Here is a 20,686-nt window from a genome sequence, read left to right on the forward strand (position 1 = left end):
TAAATGATGACCCTTTTTATTACACCCAGGCATAATTACATCTTCCACCCGTTATTATTCTGAGAAGCAATAGGTAACAACATTAGTCTATACATAATGTGATCCAAATATCAAGCAACACTTATTTTTATGTATGCTTCTGTCATTTACATTGTATTTTTGAATAATTTATATACCCGAGCAATGAGAAAATAGGTAATTTTCATATTAAAACAGTACAACGCCATCTATATTCGAAGGACGTAATATACGATCCCGACGACCCGATTACTCTAGCCATAGAGGCAGCCAATCAGCTCGCGACACCAAACACTTCAGGTCCCCGATACCGACCCCGCCGGCGTGGTCGACGATTTCCCTCATTCAGCGCTTATCGCTATCGACCCACTAGGGTCGATTAATTCTTTCAAATATTTTTCCTTTCAGACGACGCCCTGAGCCGAGGTTCGCGCCCAACTGGGCACCCTCATGCCTGTTGTCTTAAACGTTGTACCGGGTGAGAGCCTTCAGCGCTCCCCATTTGTCCGGCCAAGTAGTTAATGCCATCTGCGGCAAATCTACAATAAGTCACGTCAAAAAAAAAAGCCATCTATATTGTTATTGGGGAACGTAGCCTGGAAAGTAGCTCATTTAATTCTATCGACATTGATTGAACTGAAGTAGTTTATTAAAAGAGAGTTTATTTTTTATATTTTTGGTTGTTTCTGTCTTCAATCTTTGTCTTTGGGTTACGACATGAAAAAGGATCCAAAAGGATCCTGGGTTCCGTCATGAAAAAGGATCCGAAAGGATGTCGGAACCTAATGTTTCACGATAAAATTATATGAAAGTTCGCCACCAATCTTGACATTTTGATATTCACCCTGATAGGTATATCGATGGAAGTGATGTTTATAGCGCTCAGTACATTTAGTTATGTTGTGACATACAATAATAATTATATAAGGTACTGACAAATAATTACAATAATACTTATTTATATAAAAAGTGAAAAAAAAAACTATTTATAAACTGAAAAACTCACTTAAGCTATAAAACTGCTTTCCCTTTAACCAGTTTTTGAGTTAGGATCGAAACTTTAGATGGGGTAGCTTTTTAATATGGGACGGAATGGCGTTATTCTCACGCACATAGAATGTCAATTTTTATAATAAACTGTAGTTCTAGGAGCGTTATCATGTCCTATGATAGTTAATTTATTTATTTATTTTCAGGGAGATTAACAGCTGAATAGCATAGTAAATAAAATCACTAGTATATGCTAGTTATTACCCCAATCCATTTAGTACATATACGAGAAACAACGTGACTTGTCTGTCAAATTATAGCGAATTACTCTATCCACTTCTACGATATACTCTAGTTATATCTGTGGAACTTTCGAAATGTTTCTATTCTTCTTTGTCCTTGCACATAAACACTGATATTTTGCACTTGAAATTGCCAATTTTATCACTCAATTTTATATCAAGCATGTGATATAGTGTTCGATGATATTGGCATCGAAGGCCGCACTGCAGTTTAGTGTCGTATTCGTGTGTCGTATGAAATACGGATTGGCGCCGAGCCGAAAACACTTAAATTTTTGCACGAACAATGCGACGAATTCCTTTGGAAGCAAACGCTATGCTAGGTTCGGAATTTTAAATAGCGTTCTATGTTGGTAGATTTTTCACTCTCAATGCCTAAACCTATTTATTTAAACGCTAATTTACTACAATATAACATAGGTACATACATAAAATCTTGACTGTACTATTAGAAGACGCAGAACCACGAGTTACCATTCTTCTTCTGCTATCGTGTGGGTTGTGAGTTTACCAACCTCATCAACCCTGGTGTCAGGGTTAGTATTGAGCCGCCAAAGGCCCTCACATGCCTCATGTAACGACTACTAACTTACATCAGTAAGTAGTAACCGGGACCAACGGCTTAACGTGTCTTCCAAAGTACGGATCATCTTACTTTCGGACAATCATCGGGATCCGAACCCGGGACCTCCGGATCGTGAGCTCAACGCTCAACCGCTAGGCCACGGAGGCTGTTACAAGTTACCATTAATACAACCCGCAGCGACATGTGATAATCGTCTTAAAATGGACATGAGAACATTCGCTTAAATAGCAAGAAAGTCACTCGACTTCATTCAGAAAACTGTTAATAATTGAAAACAATTTTAATCCTTCATGTTTGCAAACAGCTTCGTTAAAACAACATGTTTTTGCTCCCACTTCATAATACCAAATATAAGTAAATTGACGTTATCTAAATCTGTCGAGCGTGTATCGATACATCAAAGCAACAGTTTTTTTCCGCCATAATAATATCTTTACTCTATCGAGTTCGCGTTTTATACGTCGATAACGATCGACTGTATTTACTTTTAGACTTTATCGCATTACACTGATAGTTAGCTATCACAAACATGCTTTTTAAAAATAAAAAAAATCACGTGAAATAAAAAGATGTGAAATCTTGAGGTTTAACTCTAAAAGCTATTTGAAGTAATAGCTTTGTATGAGTTTCGGATAAAAGTGCTCAAACTCTAGAAGTTATTTTCGGTAATATATTTTGTATGGGTTTGTGTATTAAATATGGCTATTCTGGAAACTTCTCAGTTGACGAATCAAGTGGAGAAGCTGGCGCAGGTCAGCCGCGACCTCCGGCGGAAACACAAGCAGATGCAAAACCAGGTGAGTTCACTAGTATAGTACACTTTTGACAATTGTAAGTTTTATATTATGTTTCATTTATACCGGCGTATGTGTACGAAACGATTGATGAATGTGGAGGAAGCAAAAGTATGTCAGGATGGAATCAAATGGAATTCCGTAGTCTGCTTATCAACAACGAAATAGGCGTGAATTTATGTACGTGTGCATATTTTTTTTATAATTTTTAACATAACTCCAAAATCAAATCGAATTTTGTCTTACTAACAGGGACAGACAGAAATGTTTTAGTAGACACACTCTTAGTTATAATCTAGTTAAAAGTTATTCATTAGTCAAAAATCTAGATTGTTATTATCGATGAAGAATTTTAAGTATGGTATTAATAAAAGAAGCTATGTGTGCAAGTATCGGCACTAAGGTTAGAGTATAATATGTATTATAGTGCCATATACTACTGCGGCTTATCAACCTGTATAGCAAGAAAAGTAGCTGCAAGTTGTAATACAATTTCAGAGGTTTGTTTACCTAAGATTGGTTCCCAGGCGGTTATTCCCAAGCATTCCTGTCTTCTAAATAGTCACTAACCTTGTAGGAAAGTCTTTTACAAATTGTGCTGTGTGTTTCCAGATGCGTCTAATATGCGAAGAGCGTTCAGAGCTGACAGCCATAGTACAGAACCAACAGCGGGATATCACGACGCTGCAACAAGCCAATGCACAGAACATGGTTAGTCTGTTCAAATTATTTCCCCACCACGTACTGAAGTCACTTGGAAGGTAGTTTTTTTTCATCTCCGATTGCTCAGTACTGGGTGTCGTGTAACGTCTTGAAAGATAGAATCTGATCCTATGATTGGCTAAAATATCAATAGGTTTACAGGGGGGTTAAAATGGCCACATCGAAACAATTCATCTAAGAAAGCATTTGACATTTGTTTGCATTGCGCACCTACTTTTATATGCGTTAAGTCAATCTTGAGGTCGCAACCGCTGGTTTAACTAGAAAATGATTCCGATTCATGCAGACACAAACTCAATTTTAAGTTACTAAAGGTAGCTATCTTAACTTGCACTTATAAGAGGATGACAAGATTTTTAGAGCTCTTAGACTAGACATTCGTAGCTTACTTATCTAAATCTGTCGAAACCCAAGCTACTTCTGTTTTCTTCTATCGTGTGGTGGATTATCAACCTTATCAACCCTGATGTCAGGGTATTTCTTTAGTAAAGTAAGAGAGTTCGCTTTTTTATTCTATGGCCGTCTTCAATCTCTAAAGAATCCATCGATCATTCCAGAAGTGCGCGGCATGTGGCGCGGCGACCCCAGACGGTTACGAAGACGAGGACCAGTCGTCCCGGCCGACGTTCAGCGTGAGAGAGCTGCGAGCTATACTGCACGAGAGGAACGAGCTCAAACTGAAGCTCAGCAAGGCTGAGGAGCAGCTGCAGGCGATGCAAGCCGAGCCGCCGCAACCTGATAGGTAAGCACTCTCTCAACCATGGATATGTATTTGGTGCTATGAACTAAGTACCCATACACACCTCACCAAGCTCTCTGTTCCAACTTGACAGGTCGTATCGCCGTCTATAATATGTGTGTTTGGTCGCGGTATATAACACAATGCTTTTTTGACAAAATGACCTTTCAAACAAAAGTATAATTCTTCCCGTGTGCCACCTTATTGGTGCGAACAGTCTTTACTCCTTAGCGACGTATGGTCATTTAAGACTGAAGTAAAACCCAGAGGGGTTGAGGTCAGCGCCTGTTACGAATAGGTTGGCGGGGCGTAGAGTTACCGTTCTATACGTAGTTTATTCCAAATTGCATTATTGAATGTGGCCTTTTTAGATCCTCTTAGAGTCCTCCGTGGTCCAGTGGTTAAGCTTTGGACCCACGATCCGGAGGTCCCGGGTTCGATTCCCGGTGGGGACACATCACAAAAATCACTTTGTGATCCCTAGTTTGGTTAGGACATTACAGGCTTATCACCTGATTGTCCGAAAGTAAAACGATCCGTGCTTCGGAAGGCACGTTAAGCCGTTGGTCCCGGTTATTACTTACTGATGTAAGTACGTAGTCGTTACATGTGTCATGTCAGGGGCCTTTGGTGGCTCAATAGTAACCCTGACTCCAGGGTTGAACGGTTGGTAATAACCTCACAACCCACATGATAGAAGGATCTTCTACCTTCTTCTCATACCGCGTCTGGTTTTGAGAAAGATTAAGAGCCATTTCTCGGGACTTCTTGTATGAACTTATACCAAATCGTAACACTGAATTTCCAGCGGCTCGGATACGTCACCGTCTTTGACCAGCACAGCAACAGTAGAAGAGGATGAGGCGCCCGTCCAGGGTCCTCTGCCTGCCGAGCCCGACGACGCGCCTTGGAAGAGGAACAGCGGCATCAGGAAGTTGTAAGTATCATGCATTGATACATACCTAAGTATCGTAGACAAAGCGCCTCATACAAAAATACGACGCAGTGGTATACATATTCAATTTTGTGATTACTTGGTAAATTCAGATTGTTTGTTAAGTTGGACGTTTTGTGTGTGGTTTAAGCCTGAGTGTTGGTACTAATTGGGAATAAAAAAGTTCGTCACCTTAAGGTCAATTTTCGCTTGCGCTGCAAGAATCACTTATACCAACATACCGGTACTTTGGACGGTCACGAGCATTAATATGTATACACTTTGGTACCATGTCACATTAACTTTTTCGACAAATTAAACTGTAAGTCTCACTAAATGTCAAATAGACGTTGTGCGACAGAGTCCTAAAGTGGGTACATTATATTGCTCATGACTGTACAAGGCCATCTGTATTGTTTTTGGGGAACGTTGCCTAGAAAGTCCATCATTTTTGCTACCGCCAAGTTACAGTAGACTGTTAATATTATATTGCGCCAGCCGACTTAAAAGCAATCTGAAATTTTATACACAGTACATACATACCGGTTGTACATACAGTATCGCACAGCGATTGCTAATCCACTCTAGAACCTTGTCATAATAAAACCCCTCCACGTACTTGTGTATCATATGCTCATAATATGTTGTTCTCTTTAACTTCTGCACTGTGACAAGGTTCTAGAGATATTTACACCTACATAATATACATACTTGTTGTTCCACACTTACATAAAGCAAATCTATGTCTTTATTGCACCTGCATGGATGTTAAGATCATGGTTGGTATATTATGGGTACTCACAGGGGTATATAATATTATTAATTAATTATAAAATATCGATATTATTCTATCTAATAATTTAAGACATTTTTGCACTCGCCTTATATTTGTTTTCTGTATTGGTGTTGGATTTTTACAGCTATAAGGTTAATTACCAATTTCATTAATTTATTTAATTAAGGTTATTGATTTTCTAATCTACATTTATATACCTAATTAGATCTTACTTCTATTACACATATGTATGATTGTTATATTGCACTCTCTGTGGCTTTTTCTCTGAATTTTATTTCTTTATCGCATTGTTATTTAACTCGATCATTACTCTGTATAGTTTAAGAGCCATGCTTCTTTCGGCGTAGCATTCATTCTCTATGCTACTTTTTTAGGGAAAAATAGGGCAGTGGTTTCCCTCTTGCCTTCCGCCCCGCAGTACTCTATCTGACGCGAGTGGGATTGCGCCCAGATTAGTCTATTTCAAAGCCGTACTAGGACTCCTGTCCTGCGCTTCTGAATAATACTGACAGTTACTGCTGCCCTCTCTCAGGTTCCAGGTTACAGTCCCTGAGACTTGCCCCTTTCGTCCTGTATCCGCATAAATGTTATACTTACTTACTCTGTATTGTAAATATAACATTTTAGCTTCTCCTTCCTTCATTTTACTACCCAAAAAAGTTATTTGGGAGCACACCACAAAAGTTTGCCTACGATTACTTGGTGATGTTTAGTTCTTTTTTTCTTGTACTCTTTTCTGTGTTAGTTCTGGTATGGAGTAGACAAAATTTTAACCAAGGGGCATGTATTCATATTGGCATTGATATTGAGGCATTGGGGGACAATGACACCTATCACGCTCATTAACTGCCGCCATCTTGTCGTTTGGTATCACAAAATGGCCGCCCCAGTCACCCAATGCTCATTATAAACTTTAAAAAATGTAATAGACTTTACATATGCATATTATGTACGATTATTACTACACTGAATATTCACTCTTTTATTGGTAAATATAAATGTATATGTACATGTCAGCATTTTATATGTGGCAGGGATTTACACTATGCAGAGTAATGCCCATCATTTGTGGTTGTTTTCTATTTATGTTCTGTACATATTTTGGTATCATGTTTCGTCTACAACACTCACTACAGCTTTATATTTGGTTCTGGTTTATTTTTCCATTTTTATTTTTTATTAGTTTTGGGCCGTAGTGACGCATGAACTATGAATTAAGTATTAAGTACTGTGACTGTCCAACTTAGTGTTATAATAAACAAGAATCTTCAAAATTGTATTTTTCCTTTTAGGTGATTATAAAAATTGTATGGAATTTGTATGGAAAATTGAAACCAGGGCCGAAAGAGATCTCGCTGACACAGACATCGTAACACTAGGCACAGCGCACGGATTTGCATGGGAAACGATAATAGTTTACATAAAAGATAGCTTAGAGTTTTGCTTAGAGACCCCTTTATCTACATAAACATACGTACATTTTTATATACTTTCTTCCTCTATAGATTTCCTCTACCGTTTATAGACTTTAGAATAGAATATTTATCGAACATTCTTAGTATTTTTTCAGTAACATTTCATATAATAGACAATATCATTAACTATACCTACATTCTCATGCGATAACAAAACGCCAATCTTACATTATCCATGGTTAATATCATTCTGCACTTTGTATTGCACATCATTCATTATCATTTAGCACAAATATAGGTGGAGATATATTTTTTTTATGTGGAATTACAGTAAATAATTATTTTTTTTTTCAATACAAATTTTCAATATTTTTTCATTACATATTTTATGCAAATCTATGTGCAAATATAAACTGTATGTAATAATGATACGGTTGTGATGTTTATTAACACGTTTTTTTAATATTATATTTGTTTAGTGTTGATGTTTTCAAGAAAAGAATGCACAATTTTCTTCTTTATTTTAATTCAAATGGCGTTTTGCTGTTTTATAGCGTTATGTATTTGTAAATAGCAAAAAAAGTATTCATAACAATAGTATTCCAGAAAGCTCTTCGATGTAACTCCTGTATTTACTTTTAAACATGAGAGTGGCTGAGTGTAGTGTAACCGCAGTATAGACCATTTTCTTAGCTATTTAGAAGAGCCCTCTCCAAGTCAAGATTGAATCATTTTTATACCTCTTAGGGTGTCTATATTTTTGGCTACAGTTCCGGAGAAAGATTCAAATAAACACATTTGCCATCTGCATTCGGTGAAGGGTATTGTTTTGGTGATTTTTAATAAAATTAAAAGTAATAATAATATTACCCTCGTGTTTATGTTTACGACAGTATCGTGATTTTTTGATGAAGAAAAGTTATTATCTTGTCCTTTTTTAGTTTATGACTCCTATATTCCTTTTCCTAAACCTATACAATATCAACCACTTATGTATTGTGGATTCGCATGTAATTGAAGGCTCATTTCAATATATTTTCCCACCATACTCTTCCTTTAAGTCCCTCCTAGCAATTCCCATTCCTAAACCCCCCCCCCCCCCCCTTCTGACCCCTCTTCCAAGCACACAAGCCCATGTTTGTTGTCGACGTCGGGGAATGTTACCCCTTTTCTACCACAATGTCTATTTTTTGTTGTAGCCACCCATATTTATTATCTTATATTGTATGGGAGTCAGGGTTTTAGTGTCTACTAAATGTATCTTATGTTATATTCCATTTCGAAATTAATAAATCAATATGAAATTTAAAACTGGGTGTGCCTTCGGTGCCGCCTGGTACCACACTTTATTCCGACTCTCGTATGTTGCATGTTTGTCGCCGCCGGTGTTTTAGCTTATCCCGTAGGCACTCCCCAGACTCGGCATAAAAAAATCAAATTCTTACCGTGTGCCGTAACGCGTAAGTGCGAGTGAGACACACGGCGCGCTCTCCCCCTTACTTCTTAGCGGCTAACGGCTGTTCAAGACTAAAGTAAGACTCAGAGGGGTTAAGATCGGCGCCCGTTACTATTTGGCGCGGGGCGAAGAGTTACCGCTCTATTTCTAGTATTCTTCTTTACATGTGCCTCAATCCTCTTCCTACCATCCTTTTTATTCCGTAATTGTTCCCCCAATCCCAGTTTTTGTTGTCGCCACCATATTTGACGGCGGGTATGCCCTAGGTTCCGCCTGGCGCTGTCGCGGGACCCCGGCCGGCGATCGCCGCCGCCAAGGATCTCTTTCGGCCCTTGGTACTGATGGTGTCTTAGAGAACGCTTGGCCCGGTACGTGCAGGCCTTGTTACTCAGAACGCGGGTTTAACAGGAGCAGCATAGGAAAGAAACTTCAAACAACAATATCAACTAGTTAACGGTCTACCGTTCGAATATTCAAATGCAGAAAACCAATTCAAAGGGTAGTTCTTCGAACACCGGAAGTCAATATCATTACCGTTAACACAAAAATTGAATCTTTTGTCGTTTTGCAAATATCCAGTTAGATGATTATGATGATCATAGTATAAAAAAATCAGGTGTGCTCAAAAGTGACAGCTAACATTTTAAGGTTAGCCCAGCTGACGGCATCCGACCCTGCGTTGCCATTTCGTAAAAAAATAATACCCACGACCATTGTTTTTAATTTACTTTGCAAGGCAATGTTGAACTTTTAGTAAAAGATTTACTTACAATTTTAACGATTTTATATATGTGACAAGTAATAGTCATTAAATACATTAGTCAGTAATTCACTTAATTTTCAATAATAAAATTTATGTCCTTGGAATGTTGGAGATACTAATTTAATGGTAACACAGTGGTAACACTTACGTCATCAATGGGCTAGCAATGGCGGCTTGTCATAGGATTGAGCATACCTTCTTTCTTACACCATGATGATGTCTTCCCAGACGTATCCATCGATGGCGACACCCTTAGCTACTGTTAGCCTGAGCTCTTGCATGGACGCGAGCGTGACTAGCAAAACCAAATCTAGTTTTGAAAGTCCTGTTGCAAGAAGTACAATAGAGAGTCCCACTTGAGTTATAAGTGTAGTAGTAGGAGGGTTTGGCGTTCTGCTGTCAAATCTGGATTGGAAAACTTTGAACGAGCCGGTGCTGTAGATCTTGACGCCGAACGCTAGATCCGAAAAATTCTACCCAAGCCCTCCTACCCAGTTCGAATTTATTTATGTCGCCAAATTACGTAAGGTTAACTAGATACTTGTAAAAAGACCAAAGATTCTAGGATATATCTAAGACACCGGCTTACGGTGTTCGAAGATCTACCCAAAAAGCAAAATTATTTTGATGTAAATAAAAATGGTTTTATTTACATCTGTTGTTGCATAAGGATGCAGCAATGAGATTTTTTACTTGTGTCGTTTTTCCGGCCCTACTATGACGGACTTACCCGATATCTGGTTCTATTGTTGATTGAAGGGAAGAAAACCGGAAATGAAGAAGATAATAAAATAGTATCACAAGCTACTTAACCCTAAAGCTGCGCGGTCACTTGAGCGGAATCGGATAGGGCGGAATTTACGATTTGTTGGAAGTTGTCATAGCAACGTTGGGTTATTTGCAGAACTGGTGAATCAATACAAAGCAGAAATTTTTGATGCTTCGTCTGCTCAGATTCCTACCAAAATGATCCGTGCATTGGCGATAGCGTCGTACAGATTGTAAATTGAGTATTTTTTTATGTAAAGGCCGCGTTCTGTGTGACAAGGCCATCATTGTTAGACAGTAATACTAATTCAAGCAGTCCAGTAGATTAAGACCTGAAAAAGAGGCCGTTTCCATATTAGGTTTTAAGGCCCAAAGTCCTTTAAAAATCCAAATCCCATTGTTTAACACAATAGTTGGGCAGTCACAAAAACTGTAAAAAAAAAACATTTTGGTATTAACAACTATTAACCTCTATTTTTAAGGTTTCAGCATTTTTGTTTTCCTAAAAAAAATTAAATTTTGTTTCCTCGAAAGTTTTTCATAGTATCAAATCACACGACCATCTCAAATATCCCAAACAAACGGTCTAACTCGTTAAAATTTCCCGCAGTTTTCGCAAGCTCTTTACTGAGTCTGATATCGCCGTGGGCTCCTTCCCGCGGCGGTCGTTGTCGACGCTCGCCAGCAAGATGTCCGCGGGCGGTGGCGCCGCCGCCGGCCCCGCGTAGGCACTCCCTGCCGCCGCCCGCTGCGCCCTCCAAGCCGCGCCGCTACTCCGACCACCGCAAACCACAAGCCTCCAAACTAGACCTCCGACAAGAACTGCTCAACCTCAACGATGAAGAAGTAACCAGCTGGCTCGGCGATGTCGACGAGAGAGACGAAGTCTACTACGGTAGGTTCGAACACGATATACCTGTGCAGAAGTCTATCTCCCTCGATCGAGGCATAGAAATATTCAACTACTTGCAAAACGTAGGGTCCGACTGGTCCGACAGCAGCGATGCTTCCTCGTGGACTGTGTACTCGGAAAGGGAAAGATTGATCGAACAGGACAGGAGCTTCGAAGATATCCCGGCTTCTCAAATGTTGAAAAGTCGACGGTCATCTTTCGATGTCGACGACAGTCTGACCCTGACAGGCAGCTACAGAAGCATCGACGAAGCCAGCGGCAGCGACTCGCCGCAGATTAAAAAACTACAACGAAACATCTCGTTCAGAATTTCTTTCGAAGATTTCAAGTCGGTAGAGGATTCCAATGAGAATTTAAACGCGAGCTATCGGAGAGTGAGGGTGCCATTGGACAGAAGCATATCTTTAGAGTCGGCAGACACGAATGAAAATAAGGAGGGAAATAGATGTGTACGTCAAAGGAAATTTGGTATTCAATCGAATATAGAATACCACTTAAACTTGAGGAAAGAGGTCCTGAAACAGAACTGGTATAATTTCAAGAGCTGCGAAAACTTATCTGTTAAGAAAGTAAGCAAACACCGTCGCGGATCGGCTGATTACAAAACTGAGAATTCCTTAGGGTTCACTCTATTAAAAGATAGTTATAAAGCTGAATTTTCAAGTGGTAATATATCACCAGCTATAATCAAACTCAAAAAGAGTTTTTCATTTGTTAACTCACCTGAAATCAGCCGAAACGCTCCCGTTATTACTGTAACGGACTTTGACAGTCCAAATAGTAGTATTGCCAAAAATGCGTCCACTTCCAATTTAGGAGTGAATACTTCCAGTTTAGTAACACAGACTTCCTATTTTGAAGGCAATCTTTTTACAGAACTAAAGGCTTTCGAATTGGTAGACGATACGTTAAATTTCTCAGTAACCACTTCCGAATCGGAAGTAGACGCTTCCAATTTAGGAGTAAATACTTCCGATTTATCAGTGCGATCTTCCAGTATAGTAGGAAGTTCTTCCAGTTTAGTAGATATAAGTAGTACATGCAACTGTCGCATGTGTAGAGAAGGGGAAGATAGGACTCCGTTTTTGACTAGGAACTTAACAAAGATATTCATGAAGATAATTTCTAGGAGGAAGTTGATATGTTCGGATGAGAATAACAATCTGAACGAGGGTGAAATGTATAGCTGCGTGATGCAAGTTTTGAAACTGCTGTTCGGCCTTTGGTTACGACATTTAGATCACAATTAAAGTAGTTGTAGTCGTTGTTAGCTTGTGAATATTTGTTGCTGTTGTTGAATCGTTAGACATTCCATGCCGCCATAATGTATTGGCTAATAGAAAATGTGTCTAGGGTGTGGTTGGGTGATGGTCTTTCGAAATTATATTTAATTTAAGCTATTGATTCGTTGACGCATTTTCTATTGCACTAATAAGTTAAGGCTACTTTAAGGCTGCGATTTTGAAATTACCAAGCGTGCGTAGCGTGTTTTTGAACATTTATATAAAAACTGTATTTCTTGCTGACCATGTCTTCTTATTTTCATTGTGTACAGTCATGAGGAATCATGTACCTACTTTAGAACCCTGTCGCACTATCATATTTGACATTTTATGAGACTTACGGTTTAATTTGTCAAAAAAGTTAATGTGACATGGTTTCAAAGTATAATTAGTACTCGTGACCGTACATCGTTGCCTTGTCTTGATAACTACGTGAGCGTCTTATTGAAAAAATAACATTCTTATGTGAATTTCTTCAACAGAACCTCGATCTCTTTCATATAATTTCATTGATTTGTGGTTTCTTGTGGTTTGGTGGGTGGTGGAAATTACCCTGTCCATTGCGAGGTCTTGTTAAAAAAACATATTCGAATGTGAATTTTCAAAAAAAAGTGCTTTCTACATTAAGTGACGTGTCTATGCTCATTTGCAAGTTTTGTAGTTTGAAAAAACGCAGCCAAGGACTTTCTGTCATGCTCTTCAATGAGAAAATTCCTCTTCATCTCTTGTACTGGGGGGTTGAAAAGGCCACATCGAAGCAATTCATCTAAAAAGCAATATTGCAATTTGACATTTGCGCATATAAAAGTGAGTGCGCAATGCATTGCTTTTTTTGATGAATTGCTTCGATGTGGCCATTTTAACCCCCCTGGACTGTACAATTTTATTCTTAGGCTATGTACTCGTCATCTGTGCCACATGACAAGTGATTCGATACTGGTAATAGCCATGTCAATTTCCTACTTGTGAACTATGTATGATTATGATGCCAATGTTAGGAGACATTTCATCTAGATGATTTGTTAATGGAGTGATAGTTTTGTTGAATGTCGAATATAAGTATTCATAGATTCTTACAATACAATACAATAAAAATACACTTTATTGCACCAAAATAAAAAGAAATATTTACAAAAAGACTGTTAACTAAGTACATGGCAAACGGCGGCCTTATCGCTTAAAGCGATTTCTTCCAGACAACCATAAGGAGGATAGATGAAGCACCTCATCAACAGTGATGTGCCGTTTCGGGAATGTTCCCAAAACGACAGTAAAATTGCCCACAAGTTATGTAAAAAGAGCCTTAATACTTAGGCTTTAAGAAGATAGGGTCAGAGAATAAAAAGGACAATTTGAAACAAAGCAGCCACTGTACTTATATTCTTCTTCTTATCGGTTGTGAGTTGGAATACCAGCCTCATCAACCCTGGCGTCAGGGTTATTATTGAGCCGCCAAAGGCCCCTGACATGGGTCATGTAACGATTACTCAGTTACATCAGTAAGTAGCAACCGGGATGAACGGCTTAACGTGCCTTCTGAAGCACGGATCACTTTACTTTCGGACAATCAGGTGATCGGCCTGTAATGTCCTAACCAAACTAGGGATCTCAAAGTGATTTTTGTGACATGTCCCCACAGGGATTCGAACCCGGGGCCTCCGGATCCGGAACCACTGGACCACAGAGGCCGTTTACTTACTATTAAAGAGTTTTATACATTGTTTTAAGTTTACGCGGTTATTATCATAATTAAAACACAATAACGGGTTCTTACCGCGTTTAAATGGGGATATGAGACTCCCGATATTTCGACACTGTTGCAAGTGCCATGATCACGGGATGACTGATGAGATTGGAGTGGAGTAGGTAGATCCATAATTTTCTACGGGCAGACATATCTGTCTACCCTCTTTCTTTGCCGCTTGTTTATGTTTTTGATATCGGAATGTTCGGAACCATCTGAACTCGCACCAAACTCACTACGACAAACCGCACTCACTGTGTCCTCACGTTTTTTCACCACATTAGGCCGTTTCAAGCTTTTTACAACACCTACTACTGGATTCCACATGGTCGATAATTTGAACCCATCTTCCCTGTTGAAATTTTTATGTTTTCTGATTTCAATAGCCTCTTTTACGAGTCTGGGGATGTAATGACGTTCTGTCGATAATATTTGTGGATTGTTAAACTCGATCCAGTGGTTAGGGCCCGACTCCAGTACATGCTCAGCTATAGCAGATTTCTGCACGTCGTTTTTCTTCATGGGACTAATATGTTCTTTAATCCGGCAAGAAATAGACCGTTTTGTTTGTCCGATATACGAACTACCACAACTACAGTCTATCTTGTATACGCCGGGGCTCTCAAACGGAAAACAGAGGGTAGACAGATATGTCTGCCCGTAGAAAATTATGGATCTACCTACTCCACTCCAATCTCATCAGTCATCCCGTGATCATGGCACTTGCAACAGTGTCGAAATATCGGGAGTCTCATATCCCCATTTAAACGCGGTAAGAACCCGTTATTACGTGTTTTAATTATTAAAGAGTTTTTACAACAGGAATATTCCCACTTTGGAAACATTCCTGGAGACGTCACATCGCTGATCATGATGGTAATTAAAGCGTACTTTGTGTGTCATTTAAATGTATTTTCAAATTAAACAAATGTTTTCAAGTATAATTCAGTAAAGGAAATGATACATAAGTAAGATGAGCTAAGTATAACTATCATAATATTCATTCATTCTAATATATATTCGATATTACAACAGAACAGTCACCCTGATGTTTAATGAAAAAAAAATCATTTTTTTTAAACTATTAGTTACAAATACAAGTTTGAAATGGCAACACTGGTAGTTTTGGTACGTCGTCATAGCAGGCGAAAAGTGTTGCCATTTCAAGACTAATAAAAGTACTTAATAGTTTTAAAAAAATGTTTTTAGTGTGGAGTGACTGACACATTATAGGGCTGTGTTTGTGGACGGTAAATTATCTTGTATAATAATAAATATTAAAGTATATTATATCACAATATTATAATCGTGTAGGTCGAGAGAGAGAAACCGTTTTTTACTAAACTTAACATCTTTTCTTTTAACGCATGGTGGAATAAAACTGCCTTTGATTTATACAATGAAGATAATTGAAACTATGCTTCTAAGGAACAGGCATAAATGTTAATGAACGCAATATTGAGTGACAAAAATTGCATCAAAGTCAAAAAATCAAAGCGTAGTATTATTTCACCAACTGCTGTAAATCATACGTTTGAATTCGAATTTTGTCATTATTATAAATGGTAGCGTGAGTGCCATTTAAAAATTAATTTGAAACACGCAGTTTTTTTTGTAATGGCAATGTTTGGACCAAATAACGTAAAGGACATATCCCTATTTAACTCGAAAGTTAAAAAAATGGTCTCGAAACGTTTAGAATCACGTGTAACCTATAAGTTTGTTAAATGTTGTCATAAACACCATGAATTTTGGACCAAAACTGGATTAGAGCTGTAAGAAGAAAGAAAAGAAAATATATAATTTATCTCACTTGTTTTACATTTGAACAGTTTATATGCGCCCAAACACTTGGCGCAGGCTATCAACAGGTTATCAACATTTTCATTTTTGAAAAACATTAATATACTTTTAGCTATTTTCCAGATTTTTTTATTGTCCAAAAAATATGGTATTCATGGCTAACTTAAGTATTCATGTACAGACTATGTAACAATACTCAAAGCGAATACACAACAGGACAAACGAAAGTATACACATTTAAATTATTTGGTCTTGCAATATGGCCTAAATGTTTTATGAATATATCGACTGGATACTTTCATCGTTGATTTGTATAAAGCTTTATTCATTTTAAAAGTATTCTAGTTACCAAATATGTCAGCCTAACGGTGAAATACATTTATTTAATTGAAGGATTTTTAGCACTTGACAATAAATATTTAACACTCTACTTTTGACATACTTTTGATGTGGTTACTTCCAATGCGGATAGATCAATATCGTCACTGGATAGGCAAAATTACATAAACGCCAAAATATCCTAAAATAGCAGTCCATGTTATAATATGTATTGCTAGATATAGAGAATGAAAAACAATGTAAACTTACGTTCACGTCATCTAAGTTGGATAAACAGGTAAAAAGTTATGATAAAAAACGCAAAAATACTTTAAACTGCTTTTTCTTGATATTGCATTTTGTCGCTTACGTAATTTTGCCTTTTCAGTGACGATATAATATGTATGTAGTTTTTAGAATACCGGTTTTTCAAAGATTATAGGATTCATTAATACATTACGCAAAGACTAAATAAGTAAATAGTTCAGAAAAGTATGTTTAGTCAGCGATTTTAGAGGAAACGAAGCATAGAATAAGGATAATAATTTATACACAATGGTGTTCTGTCTAGTACACACAATCTAATTTTATTTTAAGTTATTTCTGTCATTTTCTTATCCACAGAAAAAGAAAGGGACGGGTTATCGACTGGCATAAAATTTGTGGAACACACGTGTCAATTATAGGCAGATGCTTAAAAATTTTATAATCGCCAATAACCCGACAGAATTAAGTTTACACCACACGTGGAACGGTTTGCATATCAGCGAGATGCTTATTTAATTCGACCGGTTATTCAATCTTACTCTCATTCATTTAAGAAAAAAAAAAGTTGTCAATCATCCGTCCCTTTCCTTTTCGGCGGATAAGAAAATGACGGGTATAACTTAAAATAAAATTAGGAGATGTCTGCAGGAATCGGAGCCATCATTCAAGTAAATTATGCGCCAAATTGTATTATTATTATATGTCACGATGTTTATTTTATCATTGTAAATTGCACAACTCCATGTAATTTATTAATATATACCTACATAATTAAAATTTCAATCTTTTTACCTTACATATATGTATTTACCTCTATTAAATACAAAATCCTTAAAAGTATATGTCACCGTAAAATAGATTATAATCTATCTCGCGAGATTGTGAACTGTCGAAAAATTGTGAAACGTAATATACTGCTTACAATTTAACGTATTATTATTCGTCAGATTATAATCAGAGATTCAAATCGATAGATTATAATCTAACGTTATTCACAATTTTACGGTGACATATATAAGTTAACCTTTTATTGCTAATTGGACGGAGTTTCATGTATTAAAGGAAGATGAATTTTCCAATGTCATTTTTATTTTTTTACTAGTCACAGTATTACTGGGTACTAGAAGTAGGACTAACAATTGATTAAAAATAAAAATGTAAACGTCAGACCCGAAATTGTAAAACAATCCTACTTTTAAGAAATATAATGCAAGTTATTTTAATTATTTTTAGGCATTCTGGACACGATCATTGTATTATATATTTTTCTAAAAATAACAAGCAGTAAATTCTTGGCCAGGTTTAATACCTATTTGTAAAAATACTTTATTTCTTTATGGGTATTTGGGAACACATTCTACGTAGATATAATTTTAACGACGAAACCAATTAATTATCGGATTATGTAACTCAATTTGTTTTCACTTAGTGATGAAAGTCGTAAAACAATTGGTACCTAATATATTGTGTAGTATTTATAAGTTCAAAATAATTATATATCTGTTTGTATTAAGTTTATGTGCGTTTTATTTTAGTTTGTGTTACTCCTCTTATATAATTAATCAGGATTTTATTTTTATATATTCACGGCTAGATTTATGGAGGTCAATATGATGCAAAAATATATAATTATAATCTTTGGTCTTTTTGCAAATATCCAGTTCGAACTTTCGTAAATTTCCGATATACACACGACCTAACTGGATATTTGTAAAAAAAAAACAAAAGATTCTAAGGTTTTTCGTTCACTAGTGCAATTGACTTCCGGTGTTCGAAAACGTGTTATCGGTCCAAGAAACATTAATACTTAATGCTTCGGATAGATGGCGCCGCGCCGGCGTCGGTTTACGATATAGACGGAAAAATTCGCATGGACAGGATGAGGACCCTTTTTTTTTCTTAAGGAAATGCGTTACGCCCGTGGGACTCCCGGGTGTTCCTCCTTGACGCCGTGTGGCGGGGATACGGGAACGCAATTGCACACAACCGCGTCCTCGCCAGCGGATGCCCTTGCGGGGCTTGAGGACCCAGTGGTGCTTTGGTCAACTCGCTCGTCCCGGCGGCTTGACAGGAGCTGCGGATTCAAGACCCGTCTGAGCCACTTCTTTTTATTTAATTTTCTATTTGTAATTTTATCAGGGCCTAACAAAGGCCTTAAAAATATATGATCTAACTCAACACCCGTAATCCGTATCGATATGATGTGGACCACGGAATAAAAGAAAGAGATTGGAAAGGCCCTAACACGCATTTTGTATGAGAACTGCTGTCGCCGGTTCAACCTCGCTCTCTTTTACTACTAACAAACATATAACTACGATAGCTCTACTGCTTCTCAAATTCCATAGCCACTTTACCGGCAATGTATATTTTATGTTATATGTTGCAATTTTATCATTGCTTTTCGTAAGATACTGCATCATCATCATCAATTTAAGAGCCACGCTCTTGTCGGTGTAGCATTTTCCATTCCAGTCTATCAAAGGCCAATTCCTTGACTTCCCTATATAAGACACGACGATACAAGATACACGACGACGAGACAGACGGTATAAGATACTGCATACAAGAGTATTTTTTGATAAATAGCCGATCATACTAAGGTTTTCTACGTAAGGGCCTTATGGAAAAATCAGAATGTGATGTATTTCTTGTTAAATCAACGGGTAAAAATTTGTAGTCCCAGTTTTTACTAGCAATTAAAGTAGCGTATCCATTTCTAAGTATTTTTTTAACGGCCTCTGTGGTTCAGTGGTTGAGCGTTGGACTCACGATCCGGAGGCCCCAGGTTGAATCCCGGTGGGGACATATCACAAAAATCACTTTGTGATCCCTAGTTTGGTTAGGACATTACAGGCTAATCACCCGATTGTCGGAAAGTAAGATGATCAGTGCTTCGGAAGGCACGTTAAGGCACGTTGGTCCCGGTTACTACTTACTGATGTAAGTAGATAGTCGTTACATGAGCCATGTCAGTGGCCGTTGGCGGCTCAATAGTAACCCTGACACCAGGGTTGATGAGGTTGGTATTCCACCTCACAACCCACACGATAAGAAGAAGTATGTTTTTTTGAAGATAAGTAATCACATGAGAAAGTGTTTTTTCAAAATGACTCACGAAGTTGCACTGTAAGGCGGCGATGTTCTTAGTTATTTTAAGTCTGATTATATGAACATCTTGTTCATGCAACAAACAAGTTTTTTTTTTTAATTTGAAATATGTTTGCGTGTGCCTACAATCTTTCTGATGGTAAGTAAATATGTGGCCTTAATGTAGTCAAGTTTTAATATTTTCGAGAACAATCTTTATTTATTAACTTTAAATATTTATTAAATATCAAAAATACCACTAATGTCGACCATAATATCATTTTAATTTAAATAATTAGAAGAACAAGTAACGATGCCGAGTACTAAAACAAGTTAAATAGGTAATTTACTGTCTGTCTGTTTATTAATTTACTGAATGTCTTATTTGAAGTTGGAATTTATGATGTGGTCCGTGAAATAATTATCTTGTTTGGAACATTCATAGTAACATTAGTAGATAGATAGATGTTTGTAGAGATAAGCCATTTTAATATTTATGGGTGGGATAGTCTATCTAGCGCATTCTATGGTTGAATAATACAGGCTGTTAGTGACATCGTAACGAATACTGAAGGGGATGATTCAAACCATGATTCTGAGTTGATATTAAGTGGAATTTCCTGTCGGAAAACTCATGAAATTATTTGTTTTTTTTTTTAATTATTTTCCGTTCCATATTTTTGTCCCCTATCGATATAGTATATCGATTAGAACGAAAGAAATGAGGGATGTGTCTCTCGCATTGACACTGAAAGAGCTTAGCACGAAAGAACGTTACGTTTAAAAGGGAATTAGCATAGTATACATCAATGAGTATAACCAGAAAATGCCATCCGGTGAGGCCAATCCATTACGAGAGTTATTCACGTCAAAAAAATGTTCTAACCACTCAAGCTAACTTACCAAACAGTATTCATTTTTCGTACGGACAGCAAATATATTATTATTGCTTAATCTTGATAATCACTTCCGAAAGATAAGCAC

The 20,686-nt window shown here is 37.4% G+C and overlaps 1 protein-coding gene across 5 annotated transcripts in view; it reads left to right on the forward strand.

Annotated features, from left to right (window-relative positions):
* Positions 1 to 18,128, forward strand: part of LOC126376004 (RILP-like protein homolog) — a 47,677-nt gene extending 29,549 nt beyond the window's left edge. For 2 of the 5 annotated variants that reach the window (XM_050023153.1, XM_050023154.1), the window contains exons 4-8: positions 2,619 to 2,693; positions 3,303 to 3,401; positions 3,971 to 4,155; positions 4,961 to 5,089; positions 10,895 to 11,156. In XM_050023153.1, the coding sequence (XP_049879110.1) occupies positions 2,619 to 2,693; positions 3,303 to 3,401; positions 3,971 to 4,155; positions 4,961 to 5,089; positions 10,895 to 11,012 (606 nt within the window). In that variant the 3' untranslated portion in view covers positions 11,013 to 11,156. Of the gene's footprint in view, positions 1 to 2,618; positions 2,694 to 3,302; positions 3,402 to 3,970; positions 4,156 to 4,960; positions 5,090 to 9,019; positions 9,122 to 10,894 lie in introns of those variants that run through there. The other 3 variants (XM_050023155.1, XM_050023150.1, XM_050023151.1) reach the window with 3 other exon arrangements.
* The last annotated feature ends 2,558 nt before the right edge of the window (positions 18,129 to 20,686 follow it).

The sequence above is a fragment of the Pectinophora gossypiella genome, chromosome 20 (genome assembly GCF_024362695.1).
Source record: "Pectinophora gossypiella chromosome 20, ilPecGoss1.1, whole genome shotgun sequence".
Taxonomy (NCBI): Eukaryota; Metazoa; Arthropoda; class Insecta; order Lepidoptera; family Gelechiidae; genus Pectinophora; species Pectinophora gossypiella.